This window comes from Thamnophis sirtalis, unplaced genomic scaffold (genome assembly GCF_051295495.1).
Source record: "Thamnophis sirtalis isolate CommonGarterSnake01/CBP01778 unplaced genomic scaffold, rThaSir2_p1.2 scaffold_1, whole genome shotgun sequence".
Taxonomy (NCBI): domain Eukaryota; kingdom Metazoa; phylum Chordata; class Lepidosauria; order Squamata; family Natricidae; genus Thamnophis; species Thamnophis sirtalis.
The window spans coordinates 38,965,952-38,993,853 of NW_028261381.1; the positions used below are offsets into that span (position 1 = coordinate 38,965,952).

General features: G+C 35.8%; 1 protein-coding gene across 6 annotated transcripts in view; it reads left to right on the forward strand.

Annotated features, from left to right (window-relative positions):
* QTMAN (queuosine-tRNA mannosyltransferase) overlaps positions 1-27,902 on the forward strand; it is a 245,334-nt gene that overhangs the window by 113,709 nt on the left and 103,723 nt on the right. For all 6 annotated transcript variants that reach the window (XM_087710877.1, XM_087710860.1, XM_087710840.1 and 3 more), the window contains 2 exons: positions 6,240-6,407; positions 9,495-9,668. In XM_087710877.1, coding sequence (XP_087567003.1) covers positions 6,240-6,407; positions 9,495-9,668 — 342 coding nt within the window. The remainder of the gene's footprint in view (positions 1-6,239; positions 6,408-9,494; positions 9,669-27,902) is intronic.

Consider the following 27,902-nt stretch of genomic DNA (forward strand, 5'->3'; position numbering starts at 1 on the left):
CACGAAAAAGAAAAGGAAGTGACATTGCAGATGATTATGCAAGAAATTCAAAAAATACAAGTAAGAACAGAGAGCATTGAAAAAAGAATGGAGAATATTGAACAAAGAACAGGAAAAATAGATGAAAAAATTGAGAATATTTACCAAACAATGATGAAATACGTGGACAGATTTCAAAAAATTGAAGAAAAAGATGAACAAAGAGACAAGAAAATTGGAGATATTGACAGCAGATTGAGCGTGGTTGAAAAAGGCAAGAGTGGAATATTGGAATGGGAGAATGACAGATCAGAATTTTATCTTAGATTCCAGAATATAGAAGAAGAAAAGGGAGAAAATTTGGCAGAAGCAATGAAAGAAATTCTAACAGAGGCATCGGTGATAACCAAAGGGAAGTGGATGAAAGGAATAGACGAGGGGTTTTGAGTCTTTACAAGATATGCTGTGAAAAACAAGTTGCCAAGAGAAGTTCACATAAGATCTACCAAGAAAGCAATTAGAACACAAATACTACAAATGGCAAGAGTTATAAGATTGCACTACTATTGAATGGATACAGGATAACCTAATGAAATGCTATAATAAAAAGTAATTTAAATTTAGTTAAACTTAGAATATTATGCATAAAATGAAGTAATAATAGTTATAGTCAAATAAATGATTAATAACGAATATATATATATATATATATATATATATATATATATATATATATATATACTTAAAGTCACAACCCCTGGTATGCCCAAGTGTGGGAGGAAGGTCACACTTCCACTCTCTGTCATTAGGCTCGTCACAAGAGTCCATCCAGACAGAAACCCAATATTTTTACTGTTGCCTTTGTTATATTTATAAAAAAAAAAAAAAAAAAAAAAAAAAAAACACAAATAAAAAAATATATATATATATATATATATGTATGTATGTATGTATGTATGTATGTATGTATGTATGTATGTATGTATGCATGCATGCATGCATGCATGCTGTTTCTCTACGAAAACATATATGCTGTTCTCTATGAAAACACACACACACACACACATACACACATATATATGATTGATAATATGAAATTTTATATAAATTGTAAGTGAGGATTATGGAGAGGATGCACAAAAGTTTTGTAACCAAATATAAACAATTTTATATGGAATACAATATAAAGATGTAATATTATTGGATGGTCTTAGGATGCTGAAATGCCATAATATAAATTTATTCTACATTTAGAATATTTCACATAAAAGGAAGTAGTAATAGCTATAGTTAAATAAATGTTTAATAATGATAATAATTGCATACATAAATATTTGATTGATAATATGAGATTATATATAAATTGTAAGTGAAGATTGGTGAGGAAGTATAAAATTTTGTAACCAATCGACACACTGTATGTAACTGGAGGATGGTTTTTATGTTTTATGTTTGTTTATGTTTGTTGGTTTTAAAATACACCCCCCCCCCCAAAAAAAAAAGAAAAAAGAAAAAATGAATAATCAGTGCAGAACCAAAAGCATGGCCAAAAAATTCCAATTCAGTCCTGGGCAGATAGGCAGAATGTAACCTATGCTTGGACTCTCTCACAGCACACAGGGAAGACGATTCAGGTAAGCCAACACTCCTTTTCCTGAAATAATGGAACGGAAACAGAAAGCTACACTGTGGCTCATCTATCAGCCCTTGGGAAGAAAAATACTGAAGATGAGGGAAAGTTGAGTGGAGTTTCTTAATCTTCTTTAGTTGTCCAATATAATTGGAAAGCAGGATACACTACCTGAATAATGACCTAATGTATATGCACTAGTATGTGTGCATCACAATAAAAGATAAAGTCTAATTTGGAAGGCAAGTTTGTTTTTCGACGTGGAACATTTATTCTGGTCATTGTAGCCCCTATTTCTCTAGGGTTTAGAGGATCAACATTAACCAGTCCATTGAAAATGGTTGAATGTATTCTGGCTCTTTATATAAAGAAAATTGGCGAAATAAGCATTCAGGCATTTTCATATAATCAAATATGTATTAAATTGCTTTTTGGATAGAAAAGAACCTTCTTCACATTCTAAGACAAATGAATGATTTGCAGTCCTAGATATTTACTAGTTATATATTACTATGTACATATAGTAATTACATTGAGAGGAAAAATATTTTTTTTCATAACAATTAATGTTTGTAAATGTTTATGGAAGTACATAACAAATATAACAAACACATGGACTAATTAAGATGAAAAGGATGACAACCCTTGTGGCTTGTTCTGAAAAATAAAGAACATTACAATGGTAAGACTTAATTATTTCTGTAAACATTTCAAATGACTTTCCACTTAAAAATGGAATTTCTAAACTAGTTTATATCTTCTAAACCTTTTTGACATTTATATATACCATGTCAAAAATAAATTACTCCTTATTTATTTATTTACTTTATTATGGATTTTAATATATTACCATTTATGACTGCATATATTTGAATTTTTAAAGGCATTTATTATTGAATCATAAATGAAAAGGCTTTTTTCTTGTGGTTTTTACATTCATTCATACATACATTCATGCAGTACAAAAACTCATTGATTGAACATTAATATATAATTACTTTAGTAGTAAGGTGAATTTTCATTTATATGTCATACACAAATAATACACTACTAGCTGTGAGATATATTATGCATATCACACCATATACATGTCAATGTGTGTGTGTGAGTGTGTGTGTGTGTAATACTATACACTCAAGCTCAAGCATACAAACACACAAGTATACACACAAACACACATAGCTACATACCTCAACGAACAAAATATGGAATTAGGAGCCAATAGTAGATAGGGCAGAGAGGTATGAAAGCTAAATGCAGCCAAAACCAAGAAAAGGCAACTATAGTAGTAATCAAAGGTATTTCTCTTCTAATAGGACTGTAGCCTTCATAACCACATAAACTATGAAAAGCTAATGTCTCCATTAGTAAGGATGATGTAGAGCATGATGTAGAACATGCGTCATCACAGTGTTGTCACATGACTTCCCCTTTGCTAAACTGGGTGTGGGCGTGGCTAGCATGTGATGCATCCAGCCTGAAGCCCGTGAGTTTGACACCCCTGGTGTAGAGGGATGTAACAAACATTAAATGGGACCATGTAGGCTTGCCAAATTAGGTTTAGTAACACTCAGCTAGGGAAAACTACCCACTAATAATAATCTTATGTTTGTATTGAATCTCAAGTTTATTACTATCATTCATTCTGGTGGGCAAAATAAAGGAGGTGGTTTTTTAAAGCAAATTCCTTAATGCCAGCAAGTCAAATCATTGTGGGAAATAGGCAACCAAAGTCACTCCACAGAATTGGAGGGAGAGGAGCAGTAATCAAAATACATGCTTAGGTAGCTCATCATTCTTTACTGGCCTATTGGCAAAATGGGAAATCAGTTCACATAAATATCCATCTGTTTTAAAGATGATATTTCTGCCTGACCAAAGACAGATGAATCCGTATATAGGTTATGGGTATCTAATATATTACATATGTGTCTGATGAATATAAACATCTGAAGCAGTTCATTCATTTGCATATGAGTTTGGACCACTGTTTGTTTCAATTATGGACATATTATGGTTGCACTGTGTGACTTACTACGTCATTGTGAAGAAGAGGGCATCATTTTGGTTTTATTATTTGGAACAGATGAACATTTAATAAGAGTGTGTGTGTGTGTGTGTGTGTGTGTGTTTTGCTAATGTTGTAATGGTGTTTGGAACTGCACCGCATCATTAATATTTTGCAGCATTGATCAGGTTGGATAAGAATAATGTAAACGGCAGTTTAACTGTGCTCTTATTTTGTAAGATAACATGTTAATGATGTGGCTGTTTTAATTTAACTTTAACAGACAATTTAAATATAGGTTTCCTTTACAGAGACAAAAGTTGCAATTTAAAGCTCTTTGGTAGTCTAAAAACAGCTTAATTCTCTAGTAACATAGTAATAAGTATTAATCCAGCTTATGCAGTGATTGCAGTATGTCATGTTTGTGAAATATTCTCTAACTGGGCTTTCTCTTGGCCTTAGGTATATGTCTGTTTCAGTGCATATGTGTATACACATGTACACAATTGTTAAATTTCTTATGCTGAGACAAGCTATTCATTTTAATTGACGTTCAAACAGCAGCAAAAATTACCATGTCTCTAAGGTTTCCTCAACATCACCATGTCTCTTTACCTCCCATGTAGACTGGGTGAGAGGACTGTTGCTTTCTTCATAAGTGGAGGGCACTGTGGTAAAGGTTCATTTTTTAGAGTCTAAATTCCCTTTACTGATCAGGAAATCATTGTGACCTTTATTTTTCCTAGTGGTTGAAACAGCATCATTAGAATTGGTATGCCAGAGTATATTTCTTATGTTTTGGGGCAGTGGAATTTTGCATCTGAGTTTTTGGTTGCCAGAGGTTGCAGTGCGGTCTAGAGATTTTGCAGAAGCTAATTAAATTTCCCTTTAAAGCTAAAAACAAAACAAAATTCATACCTAAAATATTGATCCCATTCGCTTGAGGCTCAGTCAGCTGCAAAAGAGGAATTATTGGATTGCAGTTTTCCATCCTTGATTTAATTCATTAGGAGATGGAATTTCATTGTTAGATTTCTTCATCATACAAACCTGTTCTGACCCCCCCTCGTCCCACACCAATACACTCCGAGCCAAAGATAAGTTATGGCATTTAATTAACAGACAGGTCCTTGGCAGCAAACTGGCGCAGACGAGCTTGGGCAGCAATCCAGCACAGATAAGCCGTGGCAGCAATCCAGCCTGCCAAGTTCACAATAATGTTCTCCAGCATTAGTTCCTGCATTGACTTCTGCAAAAGGGGTGTGTGCACAAGCAGTCCTTTTATAGTCTGGAGAGGAGCCTAATGACTACCAGCTGAGTGCAATTACCTCCTGTACTTGCACAACTGTTCCTGACGCCTATTAGCTCTTCGGTGCCGGACATCCAGGAACAACTCACTGCTGGCGTCCGGATCACTCTCTCTTGTCTCCTCCCCACTGGTCCAAGGCTCAGGCGCCTCCTGGTGGCCAACCAGCCTCTCTGCACCCTGCTCGGAGTCGGAACCCTGTCCAGGATCCTCCAGAGCCGACTCATAGGGCCCCTCGCTGTCGGAGTCTGGTGGCAGCTCCAATGGCTCTTGCTGGGCCACAACACAAACCCATCATCCATCTCTCTTCTAAATGAGAAAAAAAGATTGGACAAGAAAGTAGGGTATGACTCTTCTTCCAGAAACTAAGCTTAATATAATTTAAGTTTGTGCCTAACCATGGCAAAGGAAAGAAAGCTAGACAAATTGTAGTTTTTAAAAATTAACTGGGAAAAGAATCTTTTGGGTTCAAATTTTCATTGGAAAGTGAATTAGATGCTGTGTTTTTAAAGCTTGCCTCTGTTTATGCTCAGGTCCAACTCTGATTTTTTTCAAAAGAAACAAAATTATATTCATTCCTTGAATGTATTGGGAGAAAGTTGCATTAAACAGATATTAGTAAATAACAGGTTACATATCTGAATGGATTTCAAACTCTGTTGCAACTCAGTTTAACCTTAGTATTGGTATTTGAAGCCCTGTGAATCTCTTAAAAGGTTATGAACTGTCTTTCCCATTATTTATAATCTCATAATAATAGATGGGAGCTGTGCAGGATATTTAATAAAAAAAAGGGGGAAAGGAAATCTGAACAAAAAAATAAAATAAAAACCACAGTAGTTATTGCATAAATCAAAAGGTTTTATGTCATAACAGGAACATGTGCCACGCTTGCTTGTATATTGAATTTTAGTAGTTGGTTGCATAAAAAAGTGAAGTGTAATGAAACTGCAAGCAAAGTATTCCCCAGTCAGCCTTATCTTTGTTCTGTTTGTCCTTCAGACATAGCTTTTCTTGCCTTTTTCAATAAAACCCATCCAGCTCTTTACTTTCATTTTTTTTTTTTTCATTTTGCATCTCTCTGTAACCGAGCTGAGAAAACCAATGAGATTCAGTGCTTTTCTATTCGAATCCTTGGCTGTTTTTTAAGAGATCAAAACCTAGAATCCTGCTACATGGTATTAAGGCTTAGCCACTGATGTTCCCTATAGAGGTTATGTTTTTCTTGTGGGGAGATGGGTGGGAGGGAAAAGGGTGAAGGGTGACACTTTTGAACAGGCTTGTAGACAGTAAACACTGCTTTCCTTGTTTCTTAGGATCCTCTTTGCAAGCTCGGTGCTTAACCTGACTGAACTGGTTGCCCTTCGGCCTGACCTTGGCAAATTGAAAAAGATCCTTTACTTCCACGAGAACCAATTGACATATCCTGTCCAGAAATGTCAGGAAAGGGACTTCCAATATGGATATAACCAGATTCTATCATGGTAGGTACATCTTGTACCCTCTTGTGGTTAATTATTCTATTTTTAAGTCACTTTCATTCATTCAACATTGATAGAATCCTAGTCCTTTTCAAGGGATTACAGAGATAAAGAGGAATGGACCAATGTAGTATGAAAATATCAGGGGAGTCTACTTTCTATAATCTGATCATAGAGAGAGAAGCATGCCTAGATTTTATTGTGAGAATCAAGTTCTACCCTAACAAATTGTACTACTTTTCAGTATGTACCTTCCTTGTGATACAGACAAGATGTTTATGCTGTAAGAGTACTTAACAAAGGGGCAATTAATCATCACTGGTTTAACAATAGTGTTTATTGCATACAACTGAAATTAAAATAGAGTTCAAGGAAGCAAACAAAAATTATAATATCCTCCAGCAGCAATATTAAGGTAGAGAGGGTTGTAAACCTACCAGATAAATCCTTACATTTATTTCATTGTGTATTCACAATTTGTGCAGTGATAAAACACCCAGATATTTAAAAGGCTGTGATCCTTTATATTGTTACTTTAAAACCAACATACTTCTTGAACATAAGTTAATGAAATAAAGTAATAGAAGTTTAGAAGTTTAATTTTATTTATAGGCTGCCCAATCCCGGAGGACTCTGGGCGGCTTACAGAAAGGGGAAATAAAATAAAATAAAAATAAAATAGACAAATTAAAAAACAACACGGATACATTCAAGTAAAGTTTTAGACACCTACATTAAAATTGAAAAGCCAAATTTGCTTGAATATAAAATTGATTCATTCATTCATTCAGTCAGTCAGTCATATCCTGCTTTTATTATTATGTTCACCAACAACTCAAGGCAGCAAACATATCCAACATACCCCTCTCCTATTTTTCCCATAACAACAAGTATGTTTCACCTATTTTTATTAAAAGAATTATTGTAAATGTAGAGTGAACATTTTAAGGCTTACTTAAAAATGACAACTGGGACCAGCATCTCCAGTGCAGTTGTTAAGCACTGTTCTTAACACTGTGGTTAAGCCTGCAGTTTGTTAAGCAAGACATCAGGTGACTACAGCTTGCAGATTTACTGCAGTCAATTGACTGTTTGTCAGAAACTGTCTGTGAAGCATGCAAATCATAATCGTATGACTTCAGGTCATAGGATTGCAGGACTGTGATGGTCATAAATGTTCATGGGATGCAAAATATCTGAATCTTGATTGTGTGTGAGGACTGCTTATAAGCTACTTTTTTTCCAGCTTTTTGCGTTTATTGTAAACAACAAACTAGTCAAGGAACTACCAAAAGGAAAACAACATTCCCACCAACATAGGCAGGGAAGCCACTGTTATAGACAGAAAGCAATCTCACCTCCCTTCTATTCTAATGATGTTACCTACTGGTAGTTTGTTAGTGAAACATCTGCAACAAAACAACCAAGTTCAGAAAGCACCAAGGGCCCCACATGAAACAAACAAAATGTTAAAAAGTTATATTTATGTAGTTACTTACCAAGCACATCTAAATTATATTGAAGTATCCCAAATTTCTTTACAATCCCCAAGGCATGTCACACAACTTTTGAACTTTTTTAATGTTTGAAAATTGAATTTGAAAAATTTGATGCCCTATCACCCATAGTTCAACCCTGAGCTGTAAATATTCCCTTCTATTGCCATCCATGGTTCCCTCATACCTTTCATATATCCACTCTCATTATGTCTACTGTTGCATTAGCATCAACTATGAGTTATCTTGTCTTGTCCATGTATAGTTAGTTTCAATAACCCACTTATTGTTAGTTTGTACTGGTTTCCCAGCATTTGGTCTGGATTCTGTTAATCTGGGCAATGTCCAGACCAGTATGACTATCTTAGTTCATGTCACTCTTATATTTGAGGTAAAAAGGTGAAGCTTTAGGGGGTCATACTATGCTGTTACCATTAAATTATCCAGCCGTTCTATTTTTTTTTTTAAAGCCAATATATAAAAAGCTGTTTGTGTGGAAGAAATATGTAAGTGGAGAAAAGAATGGCTAAAGTACAGGACTAGAGGTAACCATATCCTCCATCAGTAATTTGTTAGTAATTCATGTAAAGATCCATAAATTTTAAAGAAGTAAATATACAATCTGTATATTGCAATACAATTTTTTTTGCAGTACAAATGGCATGTGTACCTTTTTCTGTTATATAAATTGTAATCAGTATTCTATATATCAAGGTAGGGCAGAAATACCAGAGCAGTTATCTTTTGTCCCTTATAGAATGCACATTAGTTTTTGTGTGCCATTTTAATGCCACTAAATTGGCATTTTTTTTCCTAATTTGAATTACAGGATTACCTTTATGTGTGTATAATTCATAAATACAAGGTCAACATTTTTTTATTAGTTGGTTTTTTATTTGTGCTATCTATTTTTGCATTTATATTATTGATATGAATTATTTTAGCTCATTAAAATGGGTTTTGTAAAGAATTAGAGATGGGAAAAAGATGGCTTATGTCCTTTTTCTCTGAGCACATTTTAACCTGTCTAGGTTAATTTAAAATAATAACTACTGTATTTTTTGAACTATAAGACACACCGGACCATAAGATGCACTTAGGTTTAGAGGAGGAAAACCAGGAAAAAATGGTTTTTGCCTCCCTGAGTCCCATTTTTCCCCCTCCCTAGCATCCAGAAACACTCAGCAGGCAAAAAACGGGCCTGTTTTTGGCCTCCGGAGGCCTCAGTGGATCCTGTTTTTTTCCCTCCCATGCTTCTGGACACCGGGGAGGAAAAAAATGGGACCCGTGGAGGCAAAAACTATTTCTTTCTTTTTCCTCTCAGAATTCTAGGTGCATCTTATGGTCCGGTGCATCTTAAAAATATGGGCCCGTTTTTGCTCTCCCCAGCATCGGAGTGTCCAAAAATGGGACATGCAGAGGGTTTGGGAGGCCAAAAATGGGCTCGTTTTTGGTCTGCAGAGTGAGACTTTGTACTATGACAATCCTTAGGGAATGGGCCCAAATCTACCTTATTTCTAGTGAAAGAACAGCTTTACACCAAACAAGTTCTATGTATTATTGATTGTTGTTTATTTTCTCCCTCTTTTATTAGCTTGGTTGCTGACATTGTGGTTTTCAACTCTGCCTACAATATGGAGTCATTTCTAACATCAATTGGGAAATTTATGAAACTGATGCCTGATCACAGGCCTAAACATCTGGAAAAGCTAATCAGGCCAAAATGCCAAGTCCTTTACTTTCCAATAAAGTTCCCAGATGTGAGCAGGTTAGTACCTTTCTACCGTGTTCTCTCAATGGGGTCAGGTATTATTGCATTTCATTTCACCACTATCATGATCATGATAACCAAAATAATACATTTCATGCCAAAATATTTTTCGAGACAGAACTAAGAGTACAGAAAGTATTAAGCCAGGGCAATTTGTAAGCAAGCAATCATAGAGATGGAGGAAAAGGAAAGAAATTAGAGTGAAAATAGAAAGACTGCTGAAGAAAAAGTTCTCTCTGAAAAAAAAATTAAAAGACGTGTTTTGATATATTTGTTGATTTAGAGAAAGCATATGGTAAGTGAATAGGCTTAATTTATGGAAGGTTTGTGTGAAGAATGTTGTTTGCTGAATACTGTATGAATGATAAATGGAGAAAGTAAAGCATGCATGGATATAAATGGAATGCTTACTGAATGTTTATATTGATGAGAGACTAAAAGAAGGTTATATAATGACCCTTCATTGTTTAATGTATGTATAGCCAAATGTTTAAGGAAAGCTTATGGTGATATTGAAATATGTTGATTAGATACATGATGTATATGTATTTTTGAACACAAATGATGTCATGTTGTTAGCTGGGAATTTGAATATTGGAATATATATATCAATGAAAATGGGTTTAAAGTCGAGGACAAATAGAGTACGTAAATGAATTTGTTTATCTTAATAGAAAATATATTTACAAAAGATGTAAAAATGGGTGGAGAAGTTTTAAAAGGTTCAAATGCTGGTAGAAAAGTAATGGGTATTAAATGATCTGTTGTGAGAATGAATATCAAAACAAGCAAATTTGGTTGCTTATAAAAGCTACTTTTGTTTACTTAGTGATATGGAGCTGAAAGTGGAGTATAAAAGGAGAACTATAAAGGGAATGGATTACTTAAGAAATGTGCAGGGAAGGAGGAAATAAGGCCAGGAATAAGTGGGTGGCAATGAAAGTTGATTCATTGATTGACTATAAAAATGTGATGAGGAATTTTGGTCATATATAGAGAGAATAAATATAGAAGGAATATATGAAAGAAGAATGAATTAAGAAAGAAGGAGGAAATGAACTAGACAATTGATTAAATAGAGTTGGTAGGAGAGAGGTATGCAGTTTATGGGAGCAGAGATAGGTTACAGAGATCAAAAAATATTGAAAGTTACAGTGAATGGTGTCTACGTAAATTAAGTTTGGTTGTATTTCTTTTTTTCATTTTATAGCATATGTTTAGGGTTGGGTTTTTTTGCTTACTAATTCTTGAGATCTTTTGGTCCTTTGCATAACATTGATTTCTCAGAAGACAGTAGTGTAATTGGTATGTATAGATGGATGGACTCCTACTTTGTCAGTGTTGCTTGTGTGTGAGAGAGAGGATGCGGGGGAGGGAGAGAGAGAGAATGAATGAATATGAATGAATGAGTGCTGCCATAGGAAGCATGTCCCAATGCATTTGGTTAGATTGTTGCTTTCTCAGATCTCAAATAGCTAAGGATTCTTCTCTGATGCCTAACATCCTGATTTTTTAGACTTAGACTTATTGTCACTTTGAATGTACACTAATTGGCATACATTAAAATGGAATTTTGTTGCATAGAGCTCTCAAAGGGACACCACCTCCAATATACACTGCATAAACATGATTAAATACATACGTACAAAAGTATGCATATACCCACATATATGACACAGAGAAACAATACAGGTACGAGCGTTCCTTTAGCGGAAGTTTGAAGTTACGCAATAAGCGCTTCCTAGTATTTATGAACAAGTCCCGAAACTACAAATCTTGTAGCACCACTGCAGTTGTTCACCCTTATGAACAACCTCAGAGGTTCTGCAACATTCATCCTGCACATTGCTGGCTGAAATAGAAACAAATCCTGCGAGTTTATTAGACGGATGGCATAGGGAACAAAGCTGTTACAGAATCTGGTAATCTGCTAGAAAATGGTTTTAAAAAGTACCAGTATTCCAGTGAATCTTTTCTGTCTCCGTGTACGATTGGGAGAAGACAAGGTGAGAATTGGAGGACTACCAAACAGAATTTTCAGACCCAAAGTATAAAAAGGATTGAAAAATCACCTCCAACAGAAGATGAGGAGAAAAACCTTTCCAGAATCAGGAAATACAAGACACAGTCTTAGCAATGTGAAATTATTTAATTAATACATTATCTAGTGACACTGAACAGTTCCTTTGTGGAATGCTACTGGAAGGGAGAACTGCACAACCCTAAGGATTACTTCGCGCCTCCTACACACATCTATCTGTATTTTGAGGTCATTTTTTTCCCATGCACCCCATCCTGTGAAACAGTAGGGGGATTCCTCGAGAAGGAAAAACCCATCTTTCATCAATATGCCAACATCTTACCCTGCCAACTACTTTCATGTCTTCTCTGATACTTGCAGCATTTTTTTAAAAAATTATTATTATAGGCTTTAAAATATTAGTCATTTGTAATATTCTGGAGGGTCTATAATTTTCATACTGCTTTTATATATTTGCTTTTTTAAAAACCTTTTTATGTGCTGTTTCTTTTATGTATGCTTTCTACTGTTATAGTAAACTATCCAGACAATTTATTTGAATAATGGGATGTCCATTTTAATGGAAGAATGCATAAACTAATGTTTGGTTTGTTGGTCCAATAATCTGACTTACTATTAGTCAGCTTTTAATGTACCAGTTACTAGTTTGGGAATGACTCTGTTGGAAGTATGTTAAATTAATTTGCTACATATTCTTATATAATTTTGAAAACTATACAAAAAGATACGGGTTTTTAGCAGCTACACTAGAGAATTGCTGACATTTATATATGCAGAATATATAAAAAGAAAATACATAGAGATTGGCCTGGTTGAATACATGCCAGTGTGGTGTTTTTTTTTTTTTTTAAAGGCATTGTACAATACTCAGAATACTGTGTTTCAAAAAACAAATTCAATTTCTTAAACATATCTTTTACACAAGTTTTCATTCATTAGATTTGAAAATTAATTGTGGCATACCTTCTGATTTATTTTATATAATGTATGTGTGTGTGTGTGTGTGTGTATGTGTATGTATGTATGTATGTATGTATGTATGTATGTATAAAACACAAACTATTTACTGCTTGTAATAAACACTAACAGAGCAATCCATGCATGAAGTTATGCATTTTAGTTTCAGTTTTTAGTTACAGTTGCCGCTATTTATTTTTCTAATAAAATCTTCTGTTAAATAAATGTTGAATGCACCTATGGCAATTGAATGCAGCTTATTAATTTAGTCTGTGTTACTCTAGCAAAAGCAAGCTGAATGGAAATGGAGAGAAAAAGGTTAAGAAATATCAGGGCCAAACTTAGATTCATAAAGCAAGCTTTTTGCCCAGAGTGTTTTTGAAGTTATTTTCAAATGGTAATTTGCTTTATCCAAACCAAACTCATACACTGTAAGTAAGTGATTATTTTCATGAGTGACAGTCATTTGAATGCCTGCAGTCTTTTAAAAATGCATAAGTTTGCAGTGATGTCGAGGGCGGGATGGAGAACAAAATAACCAAGGTGATTTTTTTTCTCTCTCCTTATTTTGACCTCCTTTTTACTTGTTGTTACTTCCTTTAATATGATTTGTATTTCTATATCCAGCAGAGTTATATTGAAAACAAGAAGCTTGCAAGTAAGATTTGTAAAAGTAAGCTTCATTTTAAGTTAATGTTGTGATTCTGATATAAAATAAAAATATATTAGTGCAGGATACATGATCTAGAACTGGGACATATCACAAGAGTAAGTAGGTAGCAATTTAGGTTTAAAAAAAAGAATTTATTTATAGTGTTTTTTAACCAAAGATAACAAATGCATCTTACAAAAAACAGGAGTAGGTTAATTGTGTCAGAGTTAGAGGAGAGATATGCCAATTTCTAGGTATAATGTGTATGTATACAGTATCTTCTTTCAGAGTAAATAGCAGTGCCAAGTAATCTTTGATTTTTGGTATGTGTTTGACTGTAAACAACAACTGCACATAATTGTTCCCTTCAGTTTCCGATTAGTCTTACTTCTCTGATCAACTGATAAAATAATTAAAATATTAAAAGGTTCTAATACAAATAATCAAAACAGCAATCATGAAGATGCAAGTGCACCCTAAATAGCTATGTTAACATTGCAATATATAACTAAAACAGGAAAAGTCAAGAAAAAATAAATAAACTTTCTCATTGAAAATATTCTCCAGGGAAGAATAGGTTCTCAGAGAGACAAAGATTCAAGCAGCCATTGTGTAAACAACCAACTACAGATTCCGCATAACAAGTGCAAAATACCGTCCCCTTGCTGGTGCATCATAAGCTGGTGAGAAAAAGATTCAAGGCATTTCCACCCTATCATACCCTAAGAGATAGTGGCTCTAAACTTTGTTTCTGCAATTTATGTGCTGCTCAATTCCCAAAGGGCTGTTGGGAAATAATTCACTTGTTAGACATTTTTTCCCACTACTCCTGTCATCTTAATCAATCTCGCTAAAGAGAAATCTGGAGGTTCATGCTTGGAGAAAAAACAACCTGGCAAACAACATTTACAATCACAATATGTACTTCAACTTTGTCCATCTATCTCTCCCCACCTATTTTTGGTCAACCTGCCACCTACTCTGCCACCCCCAGCTGACCATCACTGTCTTCTACCTTCTGCTGCTGATGTGGCACACCCAGCCAAGGCAGCTGCTAGCCCTTTGCAACACCTCATGACCACAATGTCTTGTGAGGCCTCTGCAAGGCCTCCATAATGCTTCATGAGGCCTTTGTGATGCGTGTGTGACCCCTCACAGAGGCCTTGTGAAAGGTCAGTAGCTGCCTTGGCTGTGCACTTCTCAGCAGTAGAAGAAAGAAGACTGCAAAGGGGCAGCTGGAGGTGGCAGAGGGGTGGAGAGCAGGGCAGCCAAAAGGGCAGAGATGGTGGAGGAGCAGATATGCGGGTTGGAGAGCTGAAGTGGAGGTGAGTGCAGCAGGGCAGTGGAGCCCTATCTGCCAGGAAGAGGCAACGAGATGGAGCCAGCAAAAGAAGTGTGAGTTCCCCATCTAAGGATGGCATGCTTTTTGCCTCATGACCACAAGCATTACTGGAACTGCCATTGCTAATCAGTACAGTCACATGATGTTTCATCTAATGATTGCTTTGCTTAGGGATGGAAATTTCTAGTCCCCATTAGAGTCAATAAGCAAGGACTACTATAGAAGTAAATGGAAAATATGGATTATAATACAATTTTCTGAAGAGTCAAGGACAGGTGGTTAACACTTTAAATTGGCAGTTGTTATATATCTTGTAGATAAACTTGTAGATTCTAGCAGACTTCATAAGTGTTTTTTTCCACCCCACATTTCACCCTCACAGTTCAGCTGTCTGTTTGGCATTTTGTAAAATTAGGGCTAGGGTTGCCCGTTATGAAAATAAATTTGGTTTTGCCATTTGGTTTTGTAATTTTAACAAGCTACTCTAGACAATCCTGATTTTTTTTGCACTTAGCCCAAAGATGGTCAAGGGTGACAAGCTACAAAATTTTGGATGGCACAATCAACATTTAACAGCAAGTATTGTCAAAAGCATACCCCAGTCTGACGTGATTTTCAAATGCTGCTGAGGCCACAAAAGAATGTCCTGTGTGCTTGTGTGATCTCCAGAGCCTCTGAAAAATCACATACAAATGGCATGTGCTTTCATGTGGTTTATGGAGGTAGCAGAGGCTGAAGAAGAACATTCTCCAAAGTTGGTTCAAGAATGAATGCCTTGTGTGACCTGGAACAGTCTCGGATAGGCCGCAGGGGTCTGTTAACAGAAAGGAAGCCCCACGTGAAAGTAAGTGGTGTGGCAGATCCTGGGGAGTGCTGGGCCATAGAAATAAACACACTGTTCCCTAAAGATTGTCCACCTTCAGGAACTGCTCAAAATGCCATTTTTGAGTCCCAGTGTTAGTGCTAGGTTGAAGCTGAGAGCCAGGCTTCTAGTGCTCAGCCTCAGTGCTGCTGCCAGTGCCACCCGTCAAGGTGGCCTAGATATGTGAGGGCAGCTAGATAATTGTTTCACTTTTGTTTGGGGAGGGTGGGACATGTCAACAGTCAGGTTAGGCATTTTCCAAGCCCAAAAGGTTTGCCATTATTGGTTAATCTATATTGGGTAGGGTAGGTTCAAAGCTGATGTCAGCTTGGACATTTATATTTAAAGTATTCTAAGAACGGCTTGTTGTTATCACTTCCAGATACCCATAACATTATTCAGTCTCATGTTCTAACCCTGTAATGCCAGTGACTCGTATGTAGAGGGATTTTAGTATGTGAAATATATCTTTAATCCAAATGCATGATTCATGCAAATTGTCAGATCTGTGTCTGTGACCTGTCGCTGGGTTTTTGGAGGATTAAAGTTGTTCAATCTATAAACCAGTTACACAAATTGCTATATCGCACTCGAATCACGGCACTGAGACAATATTTTTCATCAGCATTTGCCATTATTTAGAACTCAGGGCCTGCTCAAGATTTTTATCCAGTGGTTAGCTGACATCTGGGGCAATTTGCCTCCTCCGCTGTTGCCATGCCATCCCCTTAGAGCAAGTAGTTCTGTTTTACATGGACATCTATCAAAAGAGGAAACAGCACCCTTCCTTCTCATATCAGTTCCTTAACAGTTAAATCTTATGTCCGAGATCATTTAAAACCATGACAGCACAAATAACAGATAAAAAGGAACAGATGGGAGGACTAGGGGTAAAGATAATGAAAACTCCTTTCATCTGTATAACTTGTTAGTTTTCTGTGTAATGTGTGCTTTAAATTCTAAAATACTGAAAGGACAAAATAAATTTTCAAATGTGATTCTTTTTGATAGTGCAAAATGCTACAAATAGTTCCCCCCCTCCTGAAGTGATAATAAAACAGATAACTGAGAAAGTAAACTTCAGTTTTATATGATGTAAGAACATCCTACTTCTGAGTAGTGAAAAGTGTTTGGAGAGCAACTGTCTTAATTGAAGCAGTAGATCAACCTGTGATCTGCACATGATGTAACATTTTTTGGGACTTCCCACATACAATGTGGAAAAATCCAGGTGTGTTGGCGTATAATGCCCTTGACAAACTGAACATCTTTTATACAAGGGAAAATGTAGAGAGATCAATGATGTCATGAAAATAAGGACATCCTCTATCATGAAAATCATAAAATGAATTTGTCTGATAGGACAGTTCTGAAGACCATGCCAGCTCCTGGTCTCCTCTGTTGTGTCTTCCATGTATCTCATACTGCTTTCTGAAGCAGACACTGAGGCAGCACCATTGCAAATTCATGCTCCTCTCCTCAACTCTTTATACAGGTGATCCTTGTTTAGCAGCTGCCTTATTTAGCAACCATTTGCAGTTACAGCCATGATGGAAAAGTAACTTTGCAACCTCTCCTCACATTTAGGACCATTGCAGGTCGCTAAAGCAAAGCAAAGATCATAAACACAACCATGGTTTCATTCAGCAGCTGCTTCGTTTAATGGCCCAAGTTGCCGGTCTCAGTTGTAGTCGCAAAAATGAGGACTATCTATAGTACCATGATTTGTTGTTATTCCTTTAAAAGAAGTCTGGTCTCCTTCATATCATGCACGACTGCTAGGGACTTCTTGCAGATGTCCCTGCTCATATACTTTCCTTGCAACAGAAAGGAAAGGATTGTCATTGTCTGTTTCTGGGACGCAGTCAAAACGTGTGTATAACAGAAACTTAGACTCCTTTTGCATGTGTCTTGTGACATTGTGCACGTATGTAAGAGACAGAGCCTTCAACCCAAGTTCTGTTGCTTTGACAAAATGTTGGCTTGTTGTAAATGTCCCTACAGACATTTGTGCCCTGGAGGTCTCTCATCTACGAACTTATCAGGCTGCTTAGCCCAAAAGGAGGTCAGCCAGTTGTTGCCACCTACTGAGACTAAAAGATCTTAGAGAAAGAAGCCTTTTTTCTTTTTTACCAGTTCTGCCAAAATAATAGCTTTGATCTCTTTTCTTTAACCAACTTTAGTCATTCAGATGAGATCTAACTAGAGCCGTTCTCTAGTTCTGTACTATATAGCGCAGTTGGATTCTGCATGCAGCCTATTTAATTTTATTAGATGTGTTCTTGTCATGTTGCATACAGTGGATTCCCATAAAAGTTACATTTTGTATTTACAGAAAAAAATTATCTTGAGAGTTAAGGTCTTGTAAAACATTCTTGTTCTACAGCATGAACGAATTATTGTCCTCTGAGGCATTGAAAAGTTAAGTGTACTGAAGAAAAGATTTTTTTTCTTATTAAAATGCAGTTTATATTGATAAAACAGATTAGTATTATTTGGTAAAATTGGAGACTTGGATCTGCCCTTATTGCTAATTTGCCAGTAGGCTTATTTTGGCAGGAGGACTAGAATATAATATATACCAGGACCAATCATTATGCAGTACCTGTTACTTATGTATCTGATTTAAATTGAGGTTCAGTGAAATAGTTGAGGGGGTGGAGGACTACACCATCCTTCCTCTGTCTGCTTCTAGAAGTAGCAGAATGTGGTAACCAAGAATATTTGAAAAGAAAAGCTGTTGTGATATCAGTTTTGGCACGGTCATTTATCAATCAGTATTTTAAACATTGACAAGTGGTAATTTAATGGGGAATGACCCTGTTGGCAGGAAGCTGCAATGACAGATGATGCAAACTTATTTTTCACTACGGGCTGTACTAACTTTTTACCTTTCTCGGTATTAGAGCTCATATTTTCCAAGTCTCAGATGTAAGATGCCACCAAGGGCGAAACTTATGGCAGAAAGCCCGCAACCACTGTTATCGCACTTTAAAGTGGTTAATTCTTGATTTTCACATTACTCTCAGTTTGGAACACAAAGAAAAGTCCTGATGGTTTGATAATTACTTCAACAACAACGTGGAATTTATATACTATATTAAAAAGTTCCCTTTGTTATTGGTTTACGTTGGATGCCTGAGGAGCTCTTTTTTGGCAAGAATCCCTTCAATACATGCCAGATGAATCTAAAGATGGTGGCATGCATGCAGAGGGTGTTAGCCCTTCAGGAGAGCCTGGGTTAAGAAGCCGATACCTCAAGAAATATCAGGAATTCTGTTTCATTACTGTAGGATATATTAACAAAATCTGTCCAAGTTTTTCTGTCCCATCTTATACTAAACACAATCCAGGCAGGCTATGTTTTGAATTTATTTTTCGTATTTCATCTCTGGACTCTATAACCTCGTCTCTAAGTCTCTCTTTCATGGGTTACTCCAGGGGTGAAATCCAGCAGGTAGCGGAAATTTTGAGTAGTTTGGTGAACCGGCAAATGCCACCTCTGGCTTGCCCCAGAGTGGGGTGGGAATGGAGATTTTGCAGTATCCTTCTCCTGCCATCCCTACCAAGCCACGCCCAGCAAGCCATACCTCGCCCACTAAGCCATGCCCACAGAACTGGTAGTAAAAATTTTGAATTTTACCACTGGGTTTCTTCTTCCTCTCATTAAAGGCATTCTCCCCAAGTTCGGTACTGAAATTCCTTTATAGTTGGGAGAGAAAGGACTTTATACTAGATTTTGGAAAAAAAGTTAAGGTACATTAAGAAAATCATGCAGAGCCCTCCAAGTCACAGTTCAATTGCCCAGAATATTGTGTAGATGCTTCTCATATACCCTTTCCCACTAGGGATGCTATTCTTTTAATTCCTGTTTGCCTTCCCTTCCCCTGAGGCATCCAGAGTCAGTTTGAGTAGGCCATCAGTCAGTATGATAGGAGTTGTTTCTTTCTTTTTTCTTTATTTTCTCACAAGTATCTGTTCTCCCGCCATGAGATTCCTTGGTGTTGAAGCCATAGATAAGACTTCATTTAACATAAATTCTCACAGAGAAAGTGTTCAGTTGCTCTTGAAATACAGGTGGTCCTTGACTTACCAGCACAATTGAGCCCAACATTTCTGTTGCTGAGTGAGACAGTTGTTAAGTGAATCACTGCAGTTGATTAGTTAATAGTATGATTCTGACTAACAACATAGTTGTTAAGTGAATCTGGCTTCCCCCATTGACTTTGTTTGTTAGAAATTCACAAAGTGTGATCACATTACCCTAGGACACTGCATAAATATGAACCAGTTGCCAAGCGTCTGAATTTTGATCACGTGACCATGGCCATAAGTCACTTTTTTCAGTCACATTGGACACTCACTAAATGAATTGTTGTAAGTCAAGGACTACCTGTAGTCCAGGGGTGTCAAACCCACGTCATGGCGGTATCATGTGATGTATCAGGACTTTTTTTCCCCTTCACTAAACCGGGCAGGGCGGGGCAGCACGGGACTCATCCAACCCACGGCTGTGAGTTTGACAGTCCTGCTGTAGTCCTGCTGGCTTTCAGCAAGCTGGCCTCACCCAGATGTTTCCATTTTGACTTCCAGAATTTCCCATCAGCCTGACTGTTCCTGACAGTTCTTGGAATTGATACCTTTACATCTTCAGGGACAGTTGTTCTAGTTAGTTAGTCTGATCAATGAAATGAGCATTTTTCTTATTTAATAATATGTAGTGCTATGAGAAGTCATTTCATTTTTAGCCTTCCACTTTAAGCTTTTGGATCCATTGGCTGAGGGACATGGTTCAGAATTTTAATTTAATTCTGCTGCAGTTTGAGGGTTTGTGTATGTTTGCTTTTTTAATGTTTAATGTAACCCACCATGAGCTTTTTCATCCAATCTCAGAAGTCATTTTTGAACTTCTGTAGAAAAAAAATATAACAGCATTTTGGGGTTAGGGATGCTATCCATATCATGGTCACAGATAAAAATATATATTTTGTTGCTTTACTGTTTCTACCTTAATTACTACTTATCTCTAATTCACCATTTGCTTTGCCCTTTCTGAGATATCAGCATGGATAGTTATCTGGCAACCATTTAAACTTTAAAATCTCTGTGGGTGGCATTTTTTCCTCATTGCTGACAACTGAATTTTGAAAAAGAAAGTTGAGTTACTGTAAGCATAGTGAAATGTACTTTTCTGAAACGTGGACATAGGTGATAAGAATGAGAGCTTTTGAAAATATTAACCTTATTTTGGTTCCCAGATGGAAATTAAACTCTTGTGTGTGGGTGTGTGGGTATGTCTGTGTGTGGGGAAATCCTGCTCTTTTTGAGGTGAAAACAAGCAGTGTTTGTGCATTAGCTGTTTTTCTTCCTTTGTCCTAAACTATAGCTTTGCAATTAGTAACAATGAAAATGAATATTTATATTGAAAATATAACAACAAAACAACAAGTTAGCTAGACTGTTGAGCAAGCTATCTTCTGTTGTAAACACCCACTATACCTATTAAGCTTTACTTCAAACGAATTCTATAATTCTGCATATAGCTGCCCAACATAAGTAGGATGGTGCTACTACAATTGGTTTGCAAATAATTCTTTACATCTGCTAAGTTTTGTAGGAATAATGGCCATCCAATCAAATACTGGTTTAGTCAAAAAAGATGACATCAGCATCAGTTACAATGGCAAAGATTATACTGTTAGAAAACCTGCAGGACCATTTTGTACTAAATTGCCATGGAGAAAATCTGTCCATGTGGATGCTAAGTGTTGACACTGACTTAAACATAGTCAATCAGTTAATCAAATATTATTGAATTCTGATTAGAAATAATGTAATATTGGAAAGTAAAAAAAAAAAAGGAAGGAAGGAAAGATGTGTGTACACACAACACCCATACCTATATAATAAGATTGTGATGACTGTAAATCCCATCAGTTATTTATATAAATGTTTATACTTTCAGCACTTTAGGTCTGGACTTTATGTAGTTTTCTGAGAGTCCATTTCATGAAATGTCATTAATTCCAATCCAGATAAATTTGTCACAGGGCAGCTCTTAGTTCTTACGGTTCAATAACTTCTGTTCTTGCAATTTTTGTTTTGATTTTATTCTTCACTCTTTCCTTTTATATTTTTAGTAATAACTCAGTGCCTCCTCCTGTTTCTCCACAACAACAACCCTGTGAAGTGGGTTGGGCTGAGAGCATGTGACTGTTCCAAAGTCACTCAACTGGCTTTCATGTCAAAGGCAGAATTACTGTAACACCCAGTCTCTTGGTTTCTAGCTTGGTGCCTTAATCACTAGAAGAAACTGACTATTAACCCTCTGGGAACTCCTAAAAGGCGATTTATGTCTTTGGCCTTCTAAAGTCTGCCCTCCAACAGTAAATATCCCTCTTTCATTCATGTAGGAAAAGCTTTATACTAATGTTCTAGAATAGCATTTCCCAGCTAATAACATTCCTACAAATATATTAGGTGATGATGTCTTGCCTTGATAAGGCCACACTTGGAATACTGCATTCAGTTTTGGTTGCCACGATGTAGAAAAGAAGTGGAGACTCTAGAAAAAGTGCAGAGAAGAGCAACACAGATGATTAGGGAACTGGAGACTAAAACATATGAAGAACGGTTGCAGGAACTGGGTATCTTTAGTTTAATGAAAAGAAGGACTATGGGAGACATGATAGCAGTGTTCCAATATCTCAGGGGTTGCCACAAAGAAGAGAGAGTCAAACTATTCTCCAAGGCACCTGAGGGTAGGAACAAGAAGCAATGGGTGGAAACTAATCAAGGAGAGAAGCAACTTAGAACTGAGGAGAAATTTCCTGACAGTTAGAACAATTAATCGGTGGAACAGCTTGCCTCCAGAAGTTGTGAATGCCCCAACACTGGAAGTCTTTACAAAGATGTTGGATAGCCATTTGTCTGGAACGGTATAGGGTTTCCTGCCTAGGCAGGAGGTTGGAGTAGAAGACTCCAAGGTCCCTTCGAACTCTGCTATTGCATTGTATGTCCATATGGCCTATGTTTTTTCTAAGCAGCATAGACATCTAGACATCTGGTGGAAGGTATTACCTAGGGAACTTTGCTGTCAACATTTTAACAATTTTGTTTCTTTACTGTGAGGGAGTTATACAGATTACTGCAGGACTGTAACTTTGTTGCTTGTATCCTTACGATTTATATTGATATTGATTGTTTCCTGATTGCTTATTTGTACCCTATGACTATCATTAAATGTTGTACCTTATGATTCTTGACGAATGTATCTTGTCTTCTTATGTACACTGGGCGCATATGTACCAAACACAAATTCCTTGTGTGTCCAATCACACTTGTCCAATAAAGAATTCTATTCTATTCTATTCTATTCTATTCTATTCTATTCTATTCTATTCTATTCTATTCTATAGCATGCTTCTTGATGATCCACAATCCTTGTACAGCCTTTTGTGCTACAGTTTTACAGAGAACACTAACTAGATATGACATGCCTTATATTAGTTGACAAAGGCACAGTACATAGATTTTCTGGCCTTTTTTCTGAGACGGGAGCTCTAATTGCCTCTTTAATTTTCAGAAAACTGTTCACCTTTCAAGTTCCTGAACTAGCCTTTTTCTTTACTACTTTAAAAAAACTGGCCCCCTTTTTCATGTTTGTTGCACAATGACATTTTTCTGTATATTTATCTTCATCATTCCTTTTTTTGTGTGTGTATCGTGATCTTTGTAGACCTGTATACAATATGCCTGAAAAGGGCAAGTCCCTAAGGTTCTGTGAGATTCCTAGATTTGTAATGATGATGGGAATGTTATGGATGTCATTTTTCCATTTAGTTACTCAGAAATATTTGTTAGTTGTTCCATTATAGTTAAACTAAACTAAGCACTGATTCCCTCTGATTTTAGGTTTTTATTATTACGATCCTCAGTTTATACTACAATATCTTCCTTGATGTTTTAATTATATTTTCATAGTTGCATTTTACAGCTTATATCTTCTGCGCTCTTTTTAAAAATTGTGCTAAATTTCAACAAGTTATTAATGCATTTGTGTTTCAGCTACAGTCTATAAAAATTAAGATTGTTTATTTTAAGGATTATTCTAAGGATTATTTTTCATTGGTGTGGAAAAATGAGTGTATATTAGGAACATACAGCTCTGTTTGGGGGCCAACTTAGGAAGATGCTGTGGAGTGATTTTATCCAGGCCATATTTGTTGTTCTCATGGCCCACCCAGTTACATGAAATGGAGGATAATTCCAATTATTTCAGTTGACAATGGTGGAAAATAAATTATGCCCTGATAGAACAAACCCTCCTTCTCTTGTACTGAAGGAGATTTTCATCAAAGCTTGCTCTTGCTCAGATGCCTTATATCTCTGATGTCTTTTATGCTATTAGTTAATGGGATGTAAATTATTCCTATTGATTTATTCAGCTGTGTTTTGAGCCCAAGAAGAAAGTTATTTGCCTTTTTTTAGGAAACCAGTCCTCTATACTCTTACTGGTTGTCAGCTACTTTGGTGAGAATGTGGAAGAAACTGGTAGCTATCTCCTTTGTAGAAAACACCCAGAAAACAAAGATTATGAGGTAGAAATTGGTTCCAACCCCAGCAACTTATTATTCTTTAAGCATCACTTCATTTTGGCTTGCAATAAGTCCTGTTCAGTCATTGTGTTACAGTGGAATGTTTAAAGCTGAAATGGGCATTGGAATCTGTTTGTTTGCAGCAGATGATTTGCCTAAGCTTTGATGCACGGTCACTTTCTGACATTTGTGTATTTCAGCAGTGAACAATGTAAACTCATTTTCCGAGCACTTTGATTACTTGCACATAGCAGTGCCCATGGCATGTGACAGAGAAGAGCACTCCATCCACTAATCAGATAGCTGTGCTTCAAGCGTATTTACACAAAATAATGAAAACAGCTGTTAGATACCTTTAAACTTGAGTGTGTTTTGTTATTAATCTACTAGCCTGTACACATGACACTATAATTCTTTGCTCACTCAAGTTGCCTTTAATGACACAGTAATAAAATGGAGAGGGATGAAAGTAATGGAATTGTAGAATGTAATGCCTCAATTGTTCTACAGTGTCTTCCTTTTTTGCCAAAATAAACCACAATTAGGTCCATATGGTGTTTTTGAAGTTTTCAAGCAATGACCCTAATAAAAAGTAATGAATTTCTGACAAAAGAAACCGTGGTGTTCTTTTAAGCATATATCTTTGCTATTCATCTAGATATGATGGCAGACTGATACGCTAATAGAAGAAGAAAGATTCAGTGGGCCTGTTACAAGCACTTTCATTTTCAGTTTATTTTATACGAAATTTCATATGAAAAGGTAGAAACATGTTGTGATGTATTAATTATGGTACTTCTTTAATGAGAGCTAGTGTTTTCAGAAATCTGTTAGTTCTTTCTTTTTAATTTATTTCTAGCAGAACATGAAACTTCAGAGGAAAGAGGTGAACATACTGTATTGCTTTTAAAAAAAAACAGTGACAGGTTTTCCTGAATGCAGTTTTTTAAAGGTTATTCTCCTTTCCCCTTCATACTCTAAAACCTTTTGGGCTCCTGTAAAATATCTTAGACATTGGGAAAATATTATGAGAACCATAACATAATACTCTATTTATTAGGCTGCCTAGATATAACATCCGTACTAATAACTCCGTCTTCAACAAAACCAGCGTAGTATGTTTTTCCTCGTTTCATAATTCAGCTCTAGAAAAAGGAATCTGATGATTAAAGTGCATCTGAGCATGTGTTGAGTAGCTGTCCTGTAATTGGGTATTCCAAGTCCACATTCATATTTAATGTTATTGGGAAAGATCTCCTAGTTAGATTAAGGTTTCCAGCAGCCTTACTAATTAAGTTTCCATCATGGTCAGGTATTGAATCCTTGCTCGTTTGTCTACATGTACGAAAATTCAGCAATGCAGTAATTTAAAATCAAAACATTAAATTGAAATACAATTAAAGACGATTGGAAAAATAGTTTTGTTATTTTAGCCTGCTTGTCTACATCTGATAACTATCAGGAAGGGCTTTATTTTGATACCTTAGAACTTCTAGTACTCTCGATATTTTCCCCACAAGGTGCCTCAGATCTGTTGAAAGTACCTAGCAGATACTGATGGGAGAAGAACATCCTTTTTTCAAATCTCGCTTAGCATTCATCATTGTTAAGTCACCGGAAGGTATTGTGTTATGTTGGTGATATCTAACTGTATCTCTTCTGGTTTTCACCATATTATTTGCTTCCTGTTTAAGACTAATTTTCTTGTTGTTACAACATTCACAGTTGCTAGAACATATTGTGAAACATAAAGAAATTCATCTCACCTGCAAGAAAATTAATTAGCCAGATAAAAATAAAATCAGTACAGTTACTTGCAGTATCCATAGTTATTTGTCCCTTCTTACCACAAAAAAGTCCATGTGGGTTACCTCTGTCAACATAGGGTCTAACTAGAAATTCTTATCTGAAGAATTTGAAGCTGAAGTTCCATCACATCTGAAGGATACTAGATTAAAAAATTGGTTTAAAATGTACAGTATCATTACTTTCAATTTTTAACTAACAATGGTCTTAAAATACCACAAAATTTAAATTTAAGCAAGATACTTAGATACTTAAACTAAAGTTTCTAAAGAAAAAAATACATAAAGGGTCTTAAATAGAAATCAGGAACTATTCCTAAAGCTTATAAATGTATTAATTACAACAATCAGTTAGGACATAGTAAATGGGAAATGGGAATTTAAAGTAGTTTCTTAGTAAAGTTTTTTACTGAATTTTATTTTTCTCCTTTTTTGCTTGTACATCACTACATTTTTTTCTTTTTTCTATATTTTCTTTTTGAATAATAAAACATGTAAAAATAGCAACACTTTAAAAGAGAAGGTAGTTAGCAAAATATATTAAAATTTAGAAATATTATGCAGAACAATATTTTTTGCATTTGGCAGTAAAGAATAACAGTATGCATGCAAGCTTTGAAGGAAATGCAACTATTGTGGAACAGATCTAGGTTCTGTGGTGGATATTTCTGAGATGTAATCCTTCCTTGTTGCATAAATAGAAAATAGTATTATGTCTAAACACACATGATCAACCCTAATCTAATTTTAATTTTATCTGTAGAAATTGGGGAAAAACCCGTTCTGATTATAATAGTTTGAACTTTATGGGTTTCTTAAATCTAAATGTTTCAGCAAACCTAGGTAAATCAAAAGGGAAACACAACCATGTGAGCTAATTTTGCTTTATTGTCAAGTTACATTAATAGAATCTTACAAGTTTGATAATACAAGTCTCATACTGTCATTTTTAACAGTATGATGTGCTAGAGCAGATCCTTCTAAAGTTTCTTTGTTTCCCCTTTTATCTGATTGCTCTCTAGGCAGCACCTTTCTCCTTGTCCATCAAGTGGATTCCAACATACAATATTTCAGAGTAATAACAGATGATCAATAAATAGATTGATATGATGTGGTAGACAATAAAAGGTGAATATTACCATTCAAGTCATCAAGATGTTTAATTTTAGTAGCATAATATAAAGATCCTGCATTAAAAACAAACTGGTCCCACACAAGGAATCAAGTCCACCCAGAACAATATAGAAAGCCATATAAACTGAAATAATAAATAAAATAAATTACTAATGTCTTTTTCTGTCCAAAAATTGTAGAAATGTTTCAAAATAATAGACATTATTTAATGAGTCAAGACACTGAAAAGACAGTTATTTCTCAGAGATAATCTTTCATTCTGTTTTTAATCTTCAAAAGATCTTCAGGCATACCTGAAACTATTTGTCCCCATCCTAGAATGAATCAACAAAGCCACAAGTACAAGAGAGCAATTTTGCCTGAATATCTGAGGGTTCCTTCTGTTTGGCTCCATGAGGAATTTGGGTCTTTCTTTTATGTATCAAAACTTCAACCCTCTCCTCTTAGTCATAGGAGGAACTCCTGATTAACATTAGGATGTGTAATTTGAATTCACTATTAAACAGGACAGAAGAAATGAGAGTTGCATTTTTATGAGACACTGCTTTCATTTTTTGTTGATTTTCTTATTATAACATCTGGAGTGGATCAAACAAGATGGTCATGTGCAATTTTTAACTCCATAGCATATGATGTAAATAGAACCTTTAGCGAATATAAAAGATTTTAGATGGAAAATTAGGACAGTTCAAGGTATACCTTTGCTCTGGGGAAATCCCTTTGGTTTTGTAATCAAAAGGTGAGAATGGTTGAGGCTCCTGAGTCACTGGGGATTTCCATTAGGCTTCTTGGTATGGCCAAAGAGATACCATCCTCGGGGATTACCACTTAATGCTGGGGA